The following is a 20,252-nucleotide window of genomic DNA, read 5'->3' as shown; positions in this document are numbered from 1 at the left end:
GCATTGAGGCTGTGTCACGGGTGCCTAACTTTGATGATTGTTAGCCCCCCCAAAAAATACATAAATAAATACTTCATTTTTACATCCTATACGGTACATCAGTGGTTCCCAAACTTTTTCATGTCAAGGACCCCCAAATTGACACTAAATAGCCCACGGACCCCCATTTGAAAGCATATGCCAGGGACCCCCATAAGAGAAGATTTGTACGGCTCTAGCAGTGATTCTCAACCAGTTTAATTTCAAGGACCCCCAGTTTGACCTGCATTTAATGGCATTTCTATCTCTGGGACCCCCAATTTATATTGTAAAATCAATAATGTTATTTTAACTCTGAGAGTGTACAAATGGAACCAAATGGACCCGTCAGGGTCCATTTGGTTCCATTTGTACATTCTCTGAGTTACAGAGAATGGAACAGACCCAGAGTTACAGAACCAATTTGGTTCCAAAATATCATTTAGCTGGGGACCCCCTGGAACTCCCTCAGGTACCCCCGGGGGTCCCCGGACCCCACTTTGGGAACCACTGCTATACATGTAAAAATGTAATTTACATTCAATAATTCACAATATACACCGTGTCTTTATGAAAATGTACCATAATATAAAGTCTTCTTTCAATTATATCAATTATTCTAAATCCACTGACAAACAGAGCTTCTGCCTGGACCTTTGTTAAGAAGTCCTGGGATGTGCTTTAATCCTCCCAAGGGAGGAAGACTCTTTTCAGTGTCCCGTTAATTTGTCAAGGTCTGTGTGTTGACAGTGTAGGTTTCCTCATTACCGGGGATGTGTATATAGTTCAATCGGGATGAAGAACATAATATAGGCCTATCTGATGCAGGCACGATTCGGTTCCATTTTGAGGTCATATTTGTACGTAGATAGAAGTCACCACTGGCCATATTTTAGTGGTGCTGGCGGCAGGCAGGCAGCAGAAGTGTCTAGCCAAGGTGAGTGATGACTATTTGGAGCAGGCGAGGGTGTTACTATCCTGCCAATCTCTCTCCTGTCAGTGTTGAAGAGAGACCTCCTCAGGGGAAGAACCTTTTAGGATCTTAGGATCGCATTCAGACTGCCCCGACCGCTCTGCAATTAGGGAATTAAAAGCTTCATAATTATAATATGAAAACATAAATTATACAATGCTGACGTGATTCTTTTTAGCAAGTGCTCAAGCTCGTTATTGTGGCACTTTCTTCATCACTGTCCCTCCCAATGTACCGTGACCTACAAAACCCTCTGAAAAATATAAATCTATCTAGCAATTGTTCTTTAAAACGTGGATTGTGCTTCCTTGCCCTCAAGGCAAAGAGAGCAAGGGAGGTAATAGAGGAGTAATGTTACGTGAACAGCCTGCCAAGAGGAAATGGACTTATCGTTCACCTCACCTATTAAACAAGGACTTGTGCCGCTGTTAAGACTCCTATAGATCACAACAAGGGTCGGTTTATCGGACCGAAGCCCCCCCTCTAAAGGCTCACAGGCAGGCATTATGCTTGACTGTTGCTGGGATTTGAAACTCCAACACTGTGGCTCAGTGTTTTTCTTTGTTTTTCAAAGATAACCTTTAACCTTCGTTAAAGTATGCTTTATTGCCCTACGCACCTGTCATCTGTCACGTGGCAGCGGTGGCCGAACGGATAGCGGCGCGGTCTAGATACCGGAAGGTTCCCAGTTCGAATCAGCCGTCCGACACGTTAAAATTACCACCGCTGAAATGCCCTTGAACAAGGCATCAACCACTATGATGAAATGTGTTCTATGAGCAGGGCCTGGCTGGAAACAAGTTCTTGAGCTTAGCCCAGATACCCTGGGTAAATATAGATTTCATTTCATTTCATTTCATTTCATTTCATTTCATTAGCCTTCTGAGGTGTGCATCGGCCTTTTGCTATAAATACCTGTTATATATCCATGTTATATCCATGTTCTCATTAGCAAAACTGTCAACACATTCACTCTTACTAATGCATGTGTATGTGTACACAAACACGTACTGTACACCTAGACACAGCTGATCTAATTAAATGGTAAATGGTGCATTTATAAAGCGCCTTCATCCAAGGCGCTATACATAGATTGTGCATTACATTCACCCATTCACACACACATTCATACACCGATTGCAGCGGAAGCCATGCAAGGTACCAACCAGCACATCGGGAGCAATTTGGGGTTCAGTGACAGATGCTCTAATTGTGACAGATGCCCACTACAGTGATATATGTGTACTGGTACACATACTATAAGCGACAAAGTCATACACACGTGTGTGTGTGTGTGTGTGTGTGTGTGTGTGTGTGTGTGTGTGTGTGTGTGTGTGTGTGTGTGTGTGTGTGTGTGTGTGTGTGTGTGTGTGTGTGTGTGTGTGTGTGTGTGTGTGTGTGTGTGTGTGTGTGTGTGTGTGTGTGCTTCCCACGTTTACGCGGCTTACTTGTATAGTTTATATGTATAGTTTGATTAGATATTCCACGGTTACGTTCTTAGTTTACGCATGTTTCATGATAACTACTTTTTATGTATGTGATGTATTGCCATGCTTTTTGTTCTTGCTTAAAGGAGAATGCCATGCTAGAAGGATTTCTTACCTTTCTTACCTTTCTTTGTAGTTGTTACGTCCCCACCAAAGAGGTCTAGGTGTTTTTTTGTGCAAAAATTCCTTCATTCATTGACTATTTCCCCTACCATAAGCCCTCAATGAATTGCATTGAATTGAATGGGAATTGAATGGGGCTATGGGGTGTTGTGCTAATTCGCTTATTTCCATCAAAATAAGTAGTAAAGTGTGCCGATAATAATTGGGATATTATTTACATTATGAAGAGAGGATGTATACAAAAAAAAAATGTGAGCGATGGAAATAAGCGAATTAGCACAACACCCCATAGCCCCATTCAATTCCCATTCAATGCAATTCATTTAGGGCTTATGGTAGGGGAAATAGCCAATAAGGAGCTCTTTGGTGGGGACGTAACAACTACAAAGAAAGGTAAGAAAGCCTTTTAGTATGGAATTCTCCTTTAATGTAAGTCGCTCTGGATTAAGAGCATCTGCCTAAATTGTAAAGCAATACACTGTGACAGAAGCCAGGATGCCTGGTCTCTGTCAGCCTCTCAGGTCAAAGGTCAGGTCAAGTGGAGACCAACTGCACCCTAGAGATGATCTTTCTGCACATAAATTAGAACCATATTTAGGATATGTCTCCTCCCAGTGAGCCTGCAGTTGTTGTATGTGGAGTCACATCGGTATTCTGTACCTAGGCAGAATGTGTCTATACAGTAGGGAGTGACTTTTGTTCTATGTACGAGTCTTTTTCAACCAGTTCACACCAGGGTTTTCATGACCGGGGAAATGTAAACAGATCTATAAACAGCATCAACTTCCTTGGGCAATACTTCCAGTGCTTCCGCTTAGGATCTTTCAGTAGCCACTCTGCCCTTGTATAACAGAACTCTAAACCAACCCCAAAGCTTTTGCATGTGGAATCAGAAAGTTGCTCCTCCTCCTGGCCTCCCCTCACTGCTCCCAATGAGCAGGTTCAGGTTGCTTCTGCCTTGCATGGTTTCCTCTGCCATCAGTGTGTGAATGTGTTTGTGATTGGCTGAATGCACATTGTAAAGTACTTTGGAGAAAGGCGCTATATGAATGCACCATTTACCACATACTGTATTTGCCCATGCGTGTGTATTTGTATGTCTGTGTATTCACATGCATACAACAGCACTGTATCTATGCGTGCGTGCGTGCGTGCGTGCGTGCGTGCGTGCGTGCGTGCGTGCGTGCGTGCGTGCGTGCGTGCGTGCGTGCATGAATGCGTGTTTTCTCCAAGTGATAGGCTATCACCTAGATTACCCTCATTCCTTGTAGTGATGAAAACAGCACAACATGGACTAATAGGTACTGTAAGAGATAATGAACAGAGAGGCGATGCACAGGGACGTCGCTGACATTTGGTTGCCCTACTCACAGGATATTTGTGCTGCAAGGTACCAACCAGCACATCGGGAGCAATTTGGGGTTCAGTGTCTTGCCCAAGGACACTTCGACATGTAGACAGGAGGAGCCGGGATTCGAACCGCCGACCCATGGATCATTGGATGACCTGCTCTACCTCCTGAGCCACAGTCGCCCAAGGTGCTCACTCTGCCCTGCAAGTCACCATGGAGTGGATGTGAGGGGTTAGCCAGCATGGACATCCGTTCGCCCCTGATTCTCCTCTCTGCGACTGACTGCAGCCCCTCCATCCTGACTGACTGCCGCCCCTCCATCCTGACTGACTGCAGCCCCTCCATCCTGACTGACTGCAGCCCCTCTATTCTGACTGACTGACTGCAGCCCCTCCATCCTGACTGACTGCAGCCCCTCCATCCTGACTGACTGCAGCCCCTCCATCCTGACTGACTGACTGCAGCCCCTCCATCCTGACTGGCTGCAGCCCCTCCATCCTGACTGACTGCAGCCCCTCCATCCTGACTGACTGCAGCCCCTCCATCCTGACTGACTGCAGCCCCTCCATCCTGACTGACTGACTGCAGCCCCTCCATCCTGACTGACTGACTGCAGCCCCTCCATCCTGACTGACTGCAGCCCCTCCATCCTGACTGACTGCAGCCTCTCCATCCTGACTGACTGCAGCCCCTCCATCCTGACTGACTGCAGCCCCTCCATCCTGACTGACTGCAGCCCCTCCATTCTGACTGACTGACTGCAGCCCCTCCATCCTGACTGACTGCAGCCCCTCCATCCTGACTGACTGTAGCCCCTCCATCCTGACTGACTGACTGCAGCCCCTCCATCCTGACTGACTGCAGCCCCTCCATCCTGACTGACTGACTGCAGCCCCTCCATCCTGACTGACTGCAGCCCCTCCATCCTGACTGACTGCAGCCCCTCCATCCTGACTGACTGACTGCAGCCCCTCCATCCTGACTGACTGACTGCAGCCCCTCCATCCTGACTGACTGCAGCCCCTCCATCCTGACTGACTGCAGCCTCTCCATCCTGACTGACTGCAGCCCCTCCATCCTGACTGACTGCAGCCCCTCCATCCTGACTGACTGCAGCCCCTCCATTCTGACTGACTGACTGCAGCCCCTCCATCCTGACTGACTGCAGCCCCTCCATCCTGACTGACTGTAGCCCCTCCATCCTGACTGACTGACTGCAGCCCCTCCATCCTGACTGACTGCAGCCCCTCCATCCTGACTGACTGACTGCAGCCCCTCCATCCTGACTGACTGCAGCCCCTCCATCCTGACTGACTGCAGCCCCTCCATCCTGACTGGCTGCAGCCCCTCCATCCTGACTGACTGCAGCCCCTCCATCCTGACTGACTGTCTGCAGCCCCTCCATCCTGACTGCCTGCAGCCCCTCCATCCTGACTGACTGCAGCCCCTCCATCCTGACTTTCTGCAGCCCCTCCATCCTGTGAGCTTGGTGAGCTTGTTGGGCTCCCAGGCCTTAATGCCCCCACCCCACCTAGCCCCCACCCCACCTAGCCCCCACCCCAGCATACCACTGCATAAAACAGAACGCTGGCTACAACAGATTGGAAGAAAGCAGATTGAAGAACAGATTGAAGACAATATTCCATTAGATTCTACATTTGGTGGTGTGATTGAGCTGATTTTTATTGAGACTGCAGAATGTCGTGATGACCAATCAGAATCAGGCAATCAACAAAGGCGTGTAATATTGATAGATAACAACTTTAGTATTACATTTCATACACAGCATAGTGTATTGGGAATTCTTGTGAGACGAATCAACACAGACTAATGAACTAAAGCTTGTTATAAGAAACAATATACGTATGCTTGGGAAATCAATTACAATTAATGCCACGGGGAGAACATGAAAATTACAATATATTATGTTTGAAATGCACATTCATGTTTTGCCCAAAAGGTCTGAATTTAAAACTGTAAAACAATGCAGTCTGTTGTACTATTAGAACCAATTTAAAATGGACAAGGGTATACAGAGAAGACTACATTGCAACATTTTGAGTGTCAGTGTAACTCTTTTTGAAAACTCTCAGGGCCAGACTTCTGTTCATGAGATGTGCAGTGACCTCTGTTCATGAGATGTGCAGTGATTCTTCTGTTCATGAGATGTGCAGTGACTTCTGTTCATGAGATGTGCAGTGTGACTTCTGTTCATGAGATGTGCAGTGACTTCTGTTCATGAGATGTGCAGTGATTCTTCTGTTCATGAGATGTGCAGTGACTTCTGTTCATGAGATGTGCAGTGACTTCTGTTCATGAGATGTGCAGTGACTTCTGTTCATGAGATGTGCAGTGACTTCTGTTCATGAGATGTGCAGTGTGACTTCTGTTCATGAGATGTGCAGTGATTCTTCTGTTCATGAGATGTGCAGTGACTTCTGTTCATGAGATGTGCAGTGATTCTTCTGTTCATGAGATGTGCAGTGATTCTTCTGTTCATGAGATGTGCAGTGATTCTTCTGTTCATGAGATGTGCAGTGATTCTTCTGTTCATGAGATGTGCAGTGTGACTTCTGTTCATGAGATGTGCAGTGATTCTTCTGTTCATGAGATGTGCAGTGATTCTTCTGTTCATGAGATGTGCAGTGATTCTTCTGTTCATGAGATGTGCAGTGCAAATTGCCCTCCAACTAAAATGCAATTTTCGCTGGTAAAGCGAGTCAAATTAACATCTGATTTACTAGAGCATACCTAATTATGCAATTGGGACCGCCTTTTATCTGCATTCTAAATTTGAAGTTGCAGTGAAATGGGGCGGCTCAGGCTGTGCCTTAGGAGGTAGAGCAGGTCGTCCAATGATCCGTGGGTTGGTGGTTCGAATCCCGGCTCCTCCTGTCTACATGTCGAAGTGTCCTTGGGCAAGACACTGAACCCTACATTGCCTCCAATGAGTCGGTGCTAGCTTGCCACCATTGGTGTCTGAATGTGGGAAGTGAGTGGGCTGTTCTTTTGTCAGTATTTTTAAAACTCAATAAGATATCAAATAATATGTGTTTTCTTTCTTTGTTATGGTGGAAAATCTAGGCTCATGGACTTTAGTAGATCTTGAGGCAAACTGAGGATAGAGGACAATGTGCTCTGTGATCATCCAGATGTGTTGCTTGCCATTGTGGATTCAATTTATTCAGATGCCAAATAGTGAAAGCCAGAGTTTCAAGTAGCTTATTGCCAGAAAGGAACATTGTGTGGGAGGTTCAAGGTTGTCTTTTTAGACTCTGCTTAATCTACTATGTTTTAATTATTTCCTTGCATTTTTCTTTCTAATTATTTCCTTGCATTTCAAGAACTATAGTGTAAATTTACTGTAGGCTGCCTACACTAAATTTCACCTGCCTACTAGCTAAACCTAGCCTCACATGCTACTAGCTAAACCTAGCCTCACATGCTACTAGCTAAACCTAGCCTCACATGCTACTAGCTAAACCTAGCCTCACATGCTACTAGCTAAACCTAGCCTCACATGCTACTAGCTAAACCTAGCCTCACATGCTACTAGCTAAACCTACTAGCTGAACCTTAACCTGACTCCGCCAGATGGGGCAGCAGAGAGTACACCTGCCTACTAGCTAAACCTAGCCTACTAGCTAAACCTAGCCTACTAGCCTACTAGCTAAACCTAGCCTACTAGCTAAACCTAGCCTACTAGCCTACTAGCTAAACCTAGCCTACTAGCTAAACCTAGCCTACTAGCCTACTAGCTAAACCTAGCCTACTAGCTAAACCTAGCCTACTAGCCTACTAGCTAAACCTAGCCTACTAGCTAAACCTAGCCTCACATGCTTTGTAAATCCAAAAGATAGTGTAACGAACCAATCTCATTTGATCATATCTCCTCCCATTATTCGCCCGATCTTCTCTTAAATGCCTGCCTACAGTAAAGAGGTGCACTTCGTGATCGTGCAATCAGAACTGCAGACTCACTCCCTAATCTTCCGCAGAAGTCTGAAAACTGCACCTTAGCCTGCAGCACTTGCCCTAGCCTCGATGACCTTGCAGTCGTACATGTATGTATGCTGCAACGGTTAAATTGATGTAATTTAGATAGCATATTATATAGCAGGGGTCCTCAACTAGAAATGCTGAAGGTCCACTAATATTTTTTTAAAAAGACTAAGGTCCGGTCCCATGAGCGTGGCGCGGGCCACGCAGCGGCCAGCGGAGAGCGGGGCTCTATATTTTTTAGTACAGTCACACGCCAAGGCAAGCTTATACAAATCGGATCCCCTCCCAACCAACCAATACCGGGGTGCAGAGTATGGAAATAAAATGTTTCACAAATATTCCCGCCTATATAGACATAGCACTATATTATATAGACATAGCACTATATTATATAGACATAGCACTATATTATATAGACATAGCACTCTGAGTCTATAGTGTATACGTACTCATAGTTTAATTGTGCAGATATTCTACTGTTAGACAAATGGTAGGTTCTTAAATTTTGGGACGGGAACCCTTTTTGGTGTTTGAGGGTGCATTTAGTTTCCATTTAGTTTTCGCCAGTGAAAAAAGGTAGTCGCTGAACATTTTTCGCCATAGTTTTATAGTCGACGAAAACAACACTGATGCGCGGGTGGACTTTTTCGTCCCCCGAATCAGCGTGTACACGTTTGATCATACATCCACCATCCAAACGCATTAATTATATCATCCTATTTATATAGATCTGCACCGCATCACACCGCAGGGATTCTATTTATGTACGTGTACAAACAATGTCACGCCCTCCGCCTTCATTCACATTCTCACATCATAACTTTTCATAAGGCATATTAACAGGGTTAAGAACTTAACTATATCACTCCCACGTCAAACTTTTATCCCTCCCTTCTTTTTCTTTTCTTTTTTTCAAGTTTCTCTCTCACTATAGCTGCTTTTTGTTGTGTTGTTGTTTGGACTGGCGTTGAACGATCCCTTGCCGGCAGTGTCTAAATTGTGCCTGATGGAAAATGACGTAATATTAAAATATTACTAACGCACGCTCACCTGCAGCTTATCCAATATTAATTATTAATTATATTTGACTAACCCAAATCCACCAAAAGTGTGGTTATCCGTGGCTAGCGCAGCTACCACCGCCCACAGGGCGATATGTAGTGTGAGTCAACCGCGCACAGGGCGATATGTAGTGTGAGTCAACCGCCCACAGGGCGATATGTAGTGTGAGTCAACCGCGCACAGGGCGATATGTAGTGTGAGTCAACCGCCCACAGGGTGATACGTAGTGTGAGTCAACCGCCCACAGGGCGATATGTAGTGTGAGTCAACCGCCCACAGGGCGATATGTAGTGTGAGTCAACCGCCCACAGGGCGATATGTAGTGTGAGTCAACCGCCCACAGGGCGATATGTAGTGTGAGTCAACCGCCCACAGGGCGATATGTAGTGTGAGTCAACCGCCCACAGGGCGATATGCAGTGTGAGTCAACCGCCCACAGGGCGATATGTAGTGTGAGTCAACCTCCCACAGGGCGATATGTAGTGTGAGTCAACCGCGCACAGGGCGATATGTAGTGTGAGTCAACCGCCCACAGGGCGATATGTAGTGTGAGTCAACCGCCCACAGGGCGATATGTAGTGTGAGTCAACCGCGCACAGGGTGATATGTAGTGTGAGTCAACCGCCCACAGGGCGATATGTAGTGTGAGTCAACCGCCCACAGGGCGATATGTAGTGTGAGTCAACCGCCCACAGGGCGATATGTAGTGTGAGTCAACCGCGCACAGGGCGATATGTAGTGTGAGTCAACCTCCCACAGGGTGATATATGTAGTGTGAGTCAACCGCCCACAGGGCGATATGTAGTGTGAGTCAACCGCCCACAGGGTGATATGTAGTGTGAGTCAACCGCCCACAGGGCGATATGTAGTGTGAGTCAACCTCCCACAGGGCGATATGTAGTGTGAGTCAACCGCCCACAGGGCGATATGTAGTGTGAGTCAACCACCCACAGGGCGATATGTAGTGTGAGTCAACCTCCCACAGGGCGATATGTAGTGTGAGTCAACCGCCCACAGGGCGATATGTAGTGTGAGTCAACCGCCCACAGGGTGATATATGTAGTGTGAGTCAACCGCCCACAGGGCGATATGTAGTGTGAGTCAACCGCGCACAGGGCGATATGTATTGTGAGTCAACCGCCCACAGGGTGATATGTAGTGTGAGTCAACCGCCCACAGGGCGATATGTAGTGTGAGTCAACCGCCCACAGGGCGATATGTAGTGTGAGTCAACCGCCCACAGGGCGATATGTAGTGTGAGTCAACCGCCCACAGGGCGATATGTAGTGTGAGTCAACCGCGCACAGGGCGATATGTAGTGTGAGTCAACCGCGCACAGGGCGATATGTAGTGTGAGTCAACCGCGCACAGGGCGATATGTAGTGTGAGTCAACCGCGCACAGGGCGATATGTAGTGTGAGTCAACCGCCCACAGGGCGATATGTAGTGTGAGTCAACCGCCCACAGGGCGATATGTAGTGTGAGTCAACCGCCCACAGGGCGATATGTAGTGTGAGTCAACCGCCCACAGGGTGATATGTAGTGTGAGTCAACCGCCCACAGGGCGATATGTAGTGTGAGTCAACCGCCCACAGGGCGATATGTAGTGTGAGTCAACCGCCCACAGGGCGATATGTAGTGTGAGTCAACCGCCCACAGGGCGATATGTAGTGTGAGTCAACCGCCCATAGGGCGATATGTAGTGTGAGTCAACCTCCCACAGGGCGATATGTAGTGTGAGTCAACCGCCCACAGGGCGATATGTAGTGTGAGTCAACCACCCACAGGGCGATATGTAGTGTGAGTCAACCGCCCACAGGGCGATATGTAGTGTGAGTCAACCGCCCACAGGGCGATATGTAGTGTGAGTCAACCGCCCACAGGGCGATATGTAGTGTGAGTCAACCACCCACAGGGCGATATGTAGTGTGAGTCAACCGCCCACAGGGCGATATGTAGTGTGAGTCAACCGCCCACAGGGTGATATGTAGTGTGAGTCAACCACCCACAGGGCGATATGTAGTGTGAGTCAACCGCCCACAGGGCGATATGTAGTGTGAGTCAACCGCCCACAGGGCGATATGTAGTGTGAGTCAACCGCCCACAGGGCGATATGTAGTGTGAGTCAACCGCCCACAGGGCGATATGTAGTGTGAGTCAACCGCCCACAGGGCGATATGTAGTGTGAGTCAACCGCCCACAGGGCGATATGTAGTGTGAGTCAACCGCGCACAGGGCGATATGTAGTGTGAGTCAACCGCCCACAGGGCGATATGTAGTGTGAGTCAACCGCCCACAGGGCGATATGTAGTGTGAGTCAACCGCCCACAGGGCGATATGTAGTGTGAGTCAACCGCCCACAGGGCGATATGTAGTGTGAGTCAACCGCCCACAGGGCGATATGTAGTGTGAGTCAACCGCCCACAGGGCGATATGTAGTGTGAGTCAACCGCCCACAGGGCGATATGTAGTGTGAGTCAACCGCGCACAGGGCGATATGTAGTGTGAGTCAACCGCCCACAGGGCGATATGTAGTGTGAGTCAACCGCCCACAGGGCGGTATGTAGTGTGAGTCAACCGCCCACAGGGTGATATGTAGTGTGAGTCAACCGCCCACAGGGCGATATGTAGTGTGAGTCAACCGCCCACAGGGCGATATGTAGTGTGAGTCAACCGCCCACAGGGCGATATGTAGTGTGAGTCAACCGCCCACAGGGCGATATGTAGTGTGAGTCAACCGCGCACAGGGCGATATGTAGTGTGAGTCAACCGCGCACAGGGCGATATGTAGTGTGAGTCAACCGCCCACAGGGCGATATGTAGTGTGAGTCAACCGCCCACAGGGCGGTATGTAGTGTGAGTCAACCGCCCACAGGGTGATATGTAGTGTGAGTCAACCGCCCACAGGGCGATATGTAGTGTGAGTCAACCGCCCACAGGGCGATATGTAGTGTGAGTCAACCGCCCACAGGGCGATATGTAGTGTGAGTCAACCGCCCACAGGGCGATATGTAGTGTGAGTCAACCGCCCACAGGGTGATATGTAGTGTGAGTCAACCGCCCACAGGGCGATATGTAGTGTGAGTCAACCGCCCACAGGGCGATATGTAGTGTGAGTCAACCGCCCACAGGGCGATATGTAGTGTGAGTCAACCGCCCACAGGGCGATATGTAGTGTGAGTCAACCGCCCACAGGGTGATATGTAGTGTGAGTCAACCGCCCACAGGGCGATATGTAGTGTGAGTCAGTACACCCCTGGACATATAACACAAACAATTTAGTTTTTAATTGGCTCATGAAGGAAATGAGTAACGGGGCTCAATCGCATATACAACATTGTTGTAAAGCCTGTGTTTTGCTACAGTGTACAGAATAATATGTTGTGATGTGTCTGGGGGGTGAATAATGTGGTGAAGGTGTGTATGTGCGTGTGCGACTGATTGCGTGCGTGCGATATTCCAGACATCTTTGAGAGCTAATGCACCACATGTGGTTGATGAAAAGTGTCTATAGTCTGTATTAGAGATAGCCTGCATATTTAAGCTTTTATGACCACGGTCATTAAATACCAACTACATTTACACACCATCTCAGAGCTGGGCTATAGGTGCAGACTATTTGTTTTTATATTTGGCAGCCTCAGACATACCCAGAGACTGGTTGTTAGAGGGTTTCATCAACCTTATACCCATATAGAGTACTGAGTGACATGCTTAGTTCCTGCCCACCAGAACCAGAGACTGGGATTCCATGCAGCAGCATCCACTCTTAAATCCCTAGACTCTGTTTATCACTTGATTTGATTTATTACGGGTTATAGCCATGGTAATCACCATTGTATCTTATATTGGATGGTCCTCCCTGACAGAGAGACGAGAACTGCATTGGCACGTGTTCTTGTATAATGCCATGCTTGGAGATTGTCCTAAATACATCTCATCTTTCCTGAAATGGGACTCTGAACCTTACCACACCCAGTCAAGTAATATCCCCAAATTCAAGGTACCAAAAGTTAACTTGATTTTAGCTTCTGTGGCCCTAAAACCTGCAAACGACATTAAAATTGACCACATTGGTTGAGTCGTTTTAAAACCTTGGTGAGCATACAGACCCCCACAATATGTAACTGTTTTTAGATCGTTTTGAAATTTGTCTTAGCTTTTTATTTGTAAACCTATGTAATTCACATGTATCTGTACCTTTTTGTTTTCCTGATCTTCCTGATGTATTGTGATGTTTTTCTATATGATATTGTATTGTATTGTATTTCTCGACGACACTGAAAATGAGTTTAATTACTCAGTGTAATTTAGAGAATAAACAAAACTTGAATGAATGAATGAAAAATCCTGCATCTGGCTTGGCAAAAGTTGTCAGGGTGTTCCAAAAAACACACAGGCCATGTTTGTGAATGTGAAACAATTTCTGTCCAAGAACGGTCCATTGTCAGTCAGTTTGATTCCTAATGGATTATTATTATTATTATTATTATTATTTTTTTTTTGTGGCTTTCGCCTTATTTTACATTTGTTTATGGAGGGACAGATAGTAGGCTGACAGGAAATGGGGAGAGAGATGGGGGGGGAAGACATGCAGTAAAGGCCGCCGGAACGCGAGTCGAACCCGCGGCACACTGCCAGACTGGATTACCAGCCAAGGTGCCTGGACCGCTGAGCCAATTGGCCCAGGCCAGATTCCTAATGGATTATTTAGCGTCTGTTCTTGTCATCTCGTTTGATTGGCTGGGTCCTGGACCATCACAAATACTGTACTGTATAAAGATTAAGGGTGTTTTCACTGTTCTTGCTCATGGCTCTGAAAATACTAATGATTGTGTATGTGTGTGTGTGTGTGTGTGTGTGTGTGTGTGCGCGTGTGTTCACAGATATTGACGAGTGCATGGAGGGTCTCATCCAGTGTCACAACCACTCTCGCTGTGTCAACCTACCTGGTTGGTACCACTGTGAATGTAGAAGCGGTTTCCATGACAATGGCTCCTACCTGCTTGATGGCAGTTCCTGTGTTGGTGAGCATCCTCTTAACTCATTTAGGCCTGACGTCGAAATCCTGACAGTTTAGTGAAATACCTATGTTTCTGTGTCAGTGGTGCTCAATATTTCATGTCAAGGACCCCCATCTAAAAATATGTTATTCCAGGAACCCCTCAGAAGCAAAGATTTGCTTTTGCTCTGAAAGAATATACATTCAAAGATTTGTGCCGCATTTTCACAATTTTTCAAAAATAGCAGACCTACAAGGAGCTCGTAGCGCAGCACTCGGTGCCGCGCTATGAGCTTGTATAACATAATGCTAAAGTATAACATAATGCTAAAAACACCAAAAGGGGTTCCCGCCCAGAATGGGTTAAAGCAAACCGCCTTACTCTTTGATGTCTTTGATGTTCAACAGACTCCAGCAGTTATCCTCTGACTAAATGGTTTATATTTATTTGGTGTATCCACTTTCTTCTAAAATACTTATACGGTCTGCAGTTGCTTCTATTGCTGACTTACAATGTTTCTCAGAATGATTTTTGGCAGTGCCAAATTATCCGTGCCAACTGCCAATCAACATAACATCAAAAGTGCATCAAAACAGGAATGTTTGGGTACAAAGTACCAGGAATTTTATGTAACTCTATGGCCAGTTACTTTGTTTTGAAAGCATTTAAATCATTTTGGGTGAAATATTTTCTGACATTCATACATTTTGCTTACAATCCATTCTTATTGGTTCCCCCAAAATAGCATATTTGCAGCTTTTTGCCGTATTGTATGCTCACTTGGTTAGCAGGTTTCAATAAGAGTTGTAAATGTCTCTAACTCCATGGTGTCTCTAAATGTCTCTAACTCCATGGTGAATGTCTCTAACTCCATATGGTGAATTCATTTAGCTAATCCTATCTTACTGGAATCAGATGCAGAGTAAATTTGCACATTCAAGGAATTGGACTTGGTGGGTAGTAGCTTTCTATGTTCTCACAATCTTGCAACTTAGTTAAGAAGAAATAGGAATGAAAGCTTCACCTGTTTAAAGGACATATACACTGCTTCTAATACCCCAGGCTGTTAGGTATCTTGTTTGTGACCAAAGTGTTGGGTGGAATGGGCAGATTGTCATGGCTATATCTGCTCATTACATTTTGACATACCTTGTGTGTAAGTGGACATGCATTTAGAGCTAAGGGTGGCACTAAAGGAAAGGGTCACCAAAACCAATAGGGTTCCAATAGGGTTCATCTTCAGTAAATTCCAAGGCAGATATCTGAGGAGAGTGAATGTTCTTTATTTGTCAAGCACTGTTATGTGTAGACGTATGTGCTCGACGTTTGTAATATTCACCAGCTTGAAGATATATTTTTGGGGTCCTTTTATTTTGCTAATTTAACGGTCTCAAAGCATGCCCGGATAACTGGCAGAAGAGCCATATGGACATTTGTCTTGCACTGATTTTGGATGGGTCTTTTCCACAAATCAGGGCAGTGACTGCAGTGACTAAATTAAAACTGGTCCGGAAATGCTTGCCAGTTGCATCTGGTTTAAAACCCAAATAATGCCAAATATAAGGCATTACGATTTCCCCTTTGGGACTCGTATGTGTGTGTGTGTGTGTGTGTGTGCGTGCGGGCGGCCGTGCGTGCGTGTGTGCGTGCACGTGTGTGTGTGTGTGTGCGCACGTGTGTGTGTGTGTGTGCGCGTCTCTGTGACTCTCGGCCTGTCTGTTTGCCGTGCTGTGACAAACCAACTCCATGTTGGACATGCATGATGCAGGAGGCAGTGCTAGGCACGGTTACACATCTAAGTGCCTGCTTAATTATTAACCACTCTATCCTCCGCTCCACTGTGTCATGAGAGAGGCTGAATGACAGGGAATGTGTGACAATAGCAGCATAAGAAGTGTTTGATAAAAACGATGAAATAGATCCCAATATTCCTCCATCTGTACATTTTATTTTTCACCTGCAATGTAATGACTTAGGCTGTGTTTTTGCACATGTTGCATTTGGGGTCTTATTCACGAGTGAGGGTAGGACGGATAAGGAGATCAGCCGGGGAATCGGAGCGGCAGGGGCGGTATTGCAGTCGCTGTACTGCACTGACGAAAAGAGAGTTGAGCCAGAAGGCTCAGAGTCTACAGAGCTTTCTCTGTCTACCGAGCAATCTTCGTTCCTACTCTCACCTGGCTATGGTCATGAAGTGTGGGTCATGACCGAAAGAATAAGGTCACGAATACAAGCGGCCGAAATGAGTTTTCTCGGACGGGTGGCTGGCATCTCCCTTAGAGATAGGGTGAGAAGTTCAGTCACGCGGGAGAGACTCGGAGTAGAGCCGCTGCTCCTTCGCCTGGAAAGGAGCATCTGGTGGTTCGGGCATCTGGTTAGGATGCCTCTCGGGCGTCTCCCTAGGGAGGTCCTCGAGGCACGTCCCACTGGGAGGAGACCCCGGGGCAGACCAAGGTGCAGATGGAGGGATCACATCGACTCACTAATGTTGCTCTGGAGAGGAATGTCTCGATGGATGGATGGATGGATGGATGGGTGTTGCATTTGGACACAGCACACTGTACACACAAGCCAGTCATTTATAGCATTGTGGAGTTATGGCTAATCAAACAGAGATGGTGGGGTTTTATAGCAACACTATAGAATTGATTGAAGGTATGTGATGCAAGTTGTGTCCTGGGGAGCACTATAATTCTTCCTTTCTTCTCGAGCTGAAAGCGTTTGGGAAGCCCTGTTCTAGAGAAAGGATGAGCGAGTGGGGCTATACAGGGTCTATACCCTCTGAGAGACCTGGACCTCATCCAGAGAGAGACGAGAGATACATTAAGTTGACAAGAAAAGGGTTACTTGAGGGGAAAAGTATAGAGAGTAGTTGGCAGAGACGGCCTCAGATTTGCTTAAAGTACTAGGTGATAATATCTTCCTCCAGGGGAGAGGGTATATTTTTCAAATTATAAAAGAAATTGCCCAAAACCAATTGGAAAATATATATTGGACATCAGAAAAAGAGAGAGATAAGAGATGAGGAGGTAATTGCTGAGTTAAAAATGTGAAAAATGCTATGCTCGAAACAATAAGAAACTCCTTGCACCGAAATTACATAACAATACCGCAATAATCATTAATATCAGTTATCTTGCATATTAAATACCTCCAACCATTGCAATTCTTTCAGATCTCACAGCCAAATCACAATCGCAAACACACAGCCATCAGTCACAGTTCTAATTAGACATTAAGAGATTTGTTTGTGGCCTTTGATCATGAGCTTTGAACAAAGACACTCGCAGCATGAAATATGATTTCCACGACACGATTAGTGACACCACTTATGACTCTCATTTGCATGTTGTTAAAAGACGCCACTAATGACACTGCTTCTGATTAATATGTGGCGTAATTGTAAGGGAATGCATTTTCGTTTTTCGCGTGTGTTTGTGTGTATCTTTGTGTTTGTGTCTTCATCTGTGTGCGTGTGCCTTTGTGTGCACGTACGTGTGTACGCTTCTCACCAGCCAGCTAACATTCTGTTGCTGTAACAGTGGATCCTGCAAACCTACCCCCACTGTGCATTTTGTGCAATAGACTCTGAGCCAAAGGGGGAATAAGTACAAATGTCAATACAACAGGGTCCTCTCTCTCTCTCTCTCTCTCTCTCTCTCTCTCTCTCTCTCTCTCTCTCTCTCCCCCTCCCTCTCTCTCTGTTCCACAAAAACAGTCTGTCGCGAGTCAACCAAACAAATGAACGTTTTGCATGTGAGAAGGTGGAGGCAGGTTTAAAGTCTCTCTCTCTCTCTCTCCCTCTCTCTCTCCTCTGAGAAGGTGGAGGCAGGTTAAAGTCTCTCTCTCTCTCTCTCTCTCTCTCTCTCTCTCTCTCTCTCTCTCTCTCTCTCTCCTCTCTCTCCATGAGAAGGTGGAGGCAGGTTAAAGTCTCTCTCTCTCTCTCTCTCTCTCTCTCTCTCTCTCTCCGTGAGAAGGTGGAGGCAGGTTAAAGTCTCTCTCTCTCTCTGAGAAGGTGGAGGCAGGTTAAAGTCTCTCTCTCTCTCTCCGTCGGAGAAGGTGGAGGCAGGTTAAAGTCTCTCTCTCTCTCCGTGAGAAGGTGGAGGCAGGTTAAAGTCTCTCTCTCTCTCTCTCTCTCTCTCTGAGAAGGTGGAGGCAGGTTAAAGTCTCTCTCTCTCTCTCTCTCTCTCTCTCTCTCTCTCTCTCTCTCTCTCTCTCTGAGAAGGTGGAGGCAGGTTAAAGTCTCTCTCTCTCTCTCTCTCTCTCTCTCTCTCTCTCTCTCTCTCTCTCTCTCTCTCTCTCTCTCTCTCTCTCTCTCTCTCTCTCTCTCTCTCTGAGATGGTGGAGGCAGGTTAAAGTAACATATGTGAAACGGCAGTCGTTTAACTGTGCCTGCCTGATAGATTTAGTCTATGCACAGCATTGTGAGGGAAGGCAAGAGAGAAGGGGTGACAAAGACAAGGGCCGTTTAGTTGAGTGTAAAGTAGCTCTATATAGTATTGGCACTTGTACTTGAGAGCACAGGTGGGATTGCTCCGTCAGTGCTGATAACCGGCTCAGTATGCCGATGCCAGGGGCTTATAATATGAATATGGATCATTTTCTCATTCTTTCAACTGCTGAAACACCTGACAATAAGACTGAAGGTCCCTTATTGAAGGGGCTGTACACTATGCTCAGAAGCAGAACTGCCAATAGACAGCACGCACTTGGCCAAAGAACCCTTAATATCCAGAGTATCTTTTTCATTGGATCCTTTGGAGGCCTTCTGTATTCTAAAGGTAAATAGGCTTCTACAGCCCAGATACAGAGTGTATCTGGTACTGTGTCTTACTCCCAGCACACAGTACCAGATACAGAGTGTATCTGGTACTGTGTCTTACTCCCGGCACAAAGTACCAGATACAGAGTGTATCTGGTACTGTGTCTTACTCCCGGCACAAAGTACCCAGATACAGAGTGTATCTGGTACTGTGTCTTACTCCCGGCACAAAGTACCAGATACAGAGTGTATCTGGTACTGTGTCCTTACTCCCAGCACAAAGTACCAGATACAGAGAGTATCTGGTACTGTGTCTTACTCCCAGCACAAAGTACCAGATACAGAGAGTATCTGGTACTGTGTCTTACTCCCAGCACAAAGTACCAGATACAGAGTGTATCTGGTACTGTGTCTTACTCCCAGCACAAAGTACCAGATACAGAGTGTATCTGGTACTGTGTCTTACTCCCAGCACAAAGTACCAGATACAGAGTGTATCTGGTACTGTGTCTTACTCCCAGCACAAAGTACCAGATACAGAGAGTATCTGGTACTGTGTCTTACTCCCAGCACAAAGTACCAGATACAGAGTGTATCTGGTACTGTGTCTTACTCCCAGCACAAAGTACCAGATACAGAGTGTATCTGGTACTGTGTCTTACTCCCAGCACAAAGTACCAGATACTGTGTCTTACTCCCAGCACAAAGTACCAGATACAGAGTGTATCTGGTACTGTGTCTTACTCCCAGCACAAAGTACCAGATACTGTGTCTTACTCCCAGCACAAAGTACCAGATACAGAGTGTATCTGGTACTGTGTCTTACTCCTAGCACAAAGTACCAGATACTGTGTCTTACTCCCGGCACAAAGTACCAGATACTGTGTCTTACTCCCAGCACAAAGTACCAGATACAGAGTGTATCTGGTACTGTGTCTTACTCCTAGCACAAAGTACCAGATACTGTGTCTTACTCCCGGCACAAAGTACCAGATACAGAGTGTATCTGGTACTGTGTCTTACTCCAGACCAGATACAGAGTGTATCTGGTACTGTGTCTTACTCCAGACCAGATACAGAGTGTATCTGGTACTGTGTCTTACTCCAGACCAGATACAGAGAGTATCTGGTACTGTGTCTTACTCCCAGCACAAAGTACCAGATACAGAGTATCTGGTACTGTGTCTTACTCCCAGCACAAAGTACCAGATACAGAGTGTATCTGGTACTGTGTCTTACTCCCGGCACAAAGTACCAGATACAGAGTGTATCTGGTACTGTGTCTTACTCCCGGCACAAAGTACCAGATACAGAGAGTATCTGGTACTGTGTCTTACTCCCAGCACAAAGTACCAGATACAGAGTGTATCTGGTACTGTGTCTTACTCCCGGCACAAAGTACCAGATACAGAGTGTATCTGGTACTGTGTCTTACTCCCAGCACAAAGTACCAGATACAGAGAGTATCTGG

General features: G+C 46.4%; 1 protein-coding gene across 6 annotated transcripts in view; it reads left to right on the top strand.

The window, feature by feature from the left end:
• The window catches only part of LOC306920665 (protein kinase C-binding protein NELL1-like), a 424,011-nt gene that overhangs the window by 367,116 nt on the left and 36,643 nt on the right, over positions 1 to 20,252 (top strand). For all 6 annotated transcript variants that reach the window (XM_079497477.1, XM_079497478.1, XM_079497476.1 and 3 more), the window contains one exon: positions 13,903 to 14,043. In XM_079497477.1, coding sequence (XP_079353603.1) covers positions 13,903 to 14,043 — 141 coding nt within the window. The remainder of the gene's footprint in view (positions 1 to 13,902; positions 14,044 to 20,252) is intronic.

This window comes from Electrona antarctica (genome assembly GCF_951216825.1).
Source record: "Electrona antarctica genome assembly, chromosome: 3".
Lineage (NCBI taxonomy): Eukaryota > Metazoa > Chordata > Actinopteri > Myctophiformes > Myctophidae > Electrona > Electrona antarctica.
Note: the sequence above shows the minus strand (reverse complement) of the source record. Positions and strands in the feature narration are given on the sequence as shown.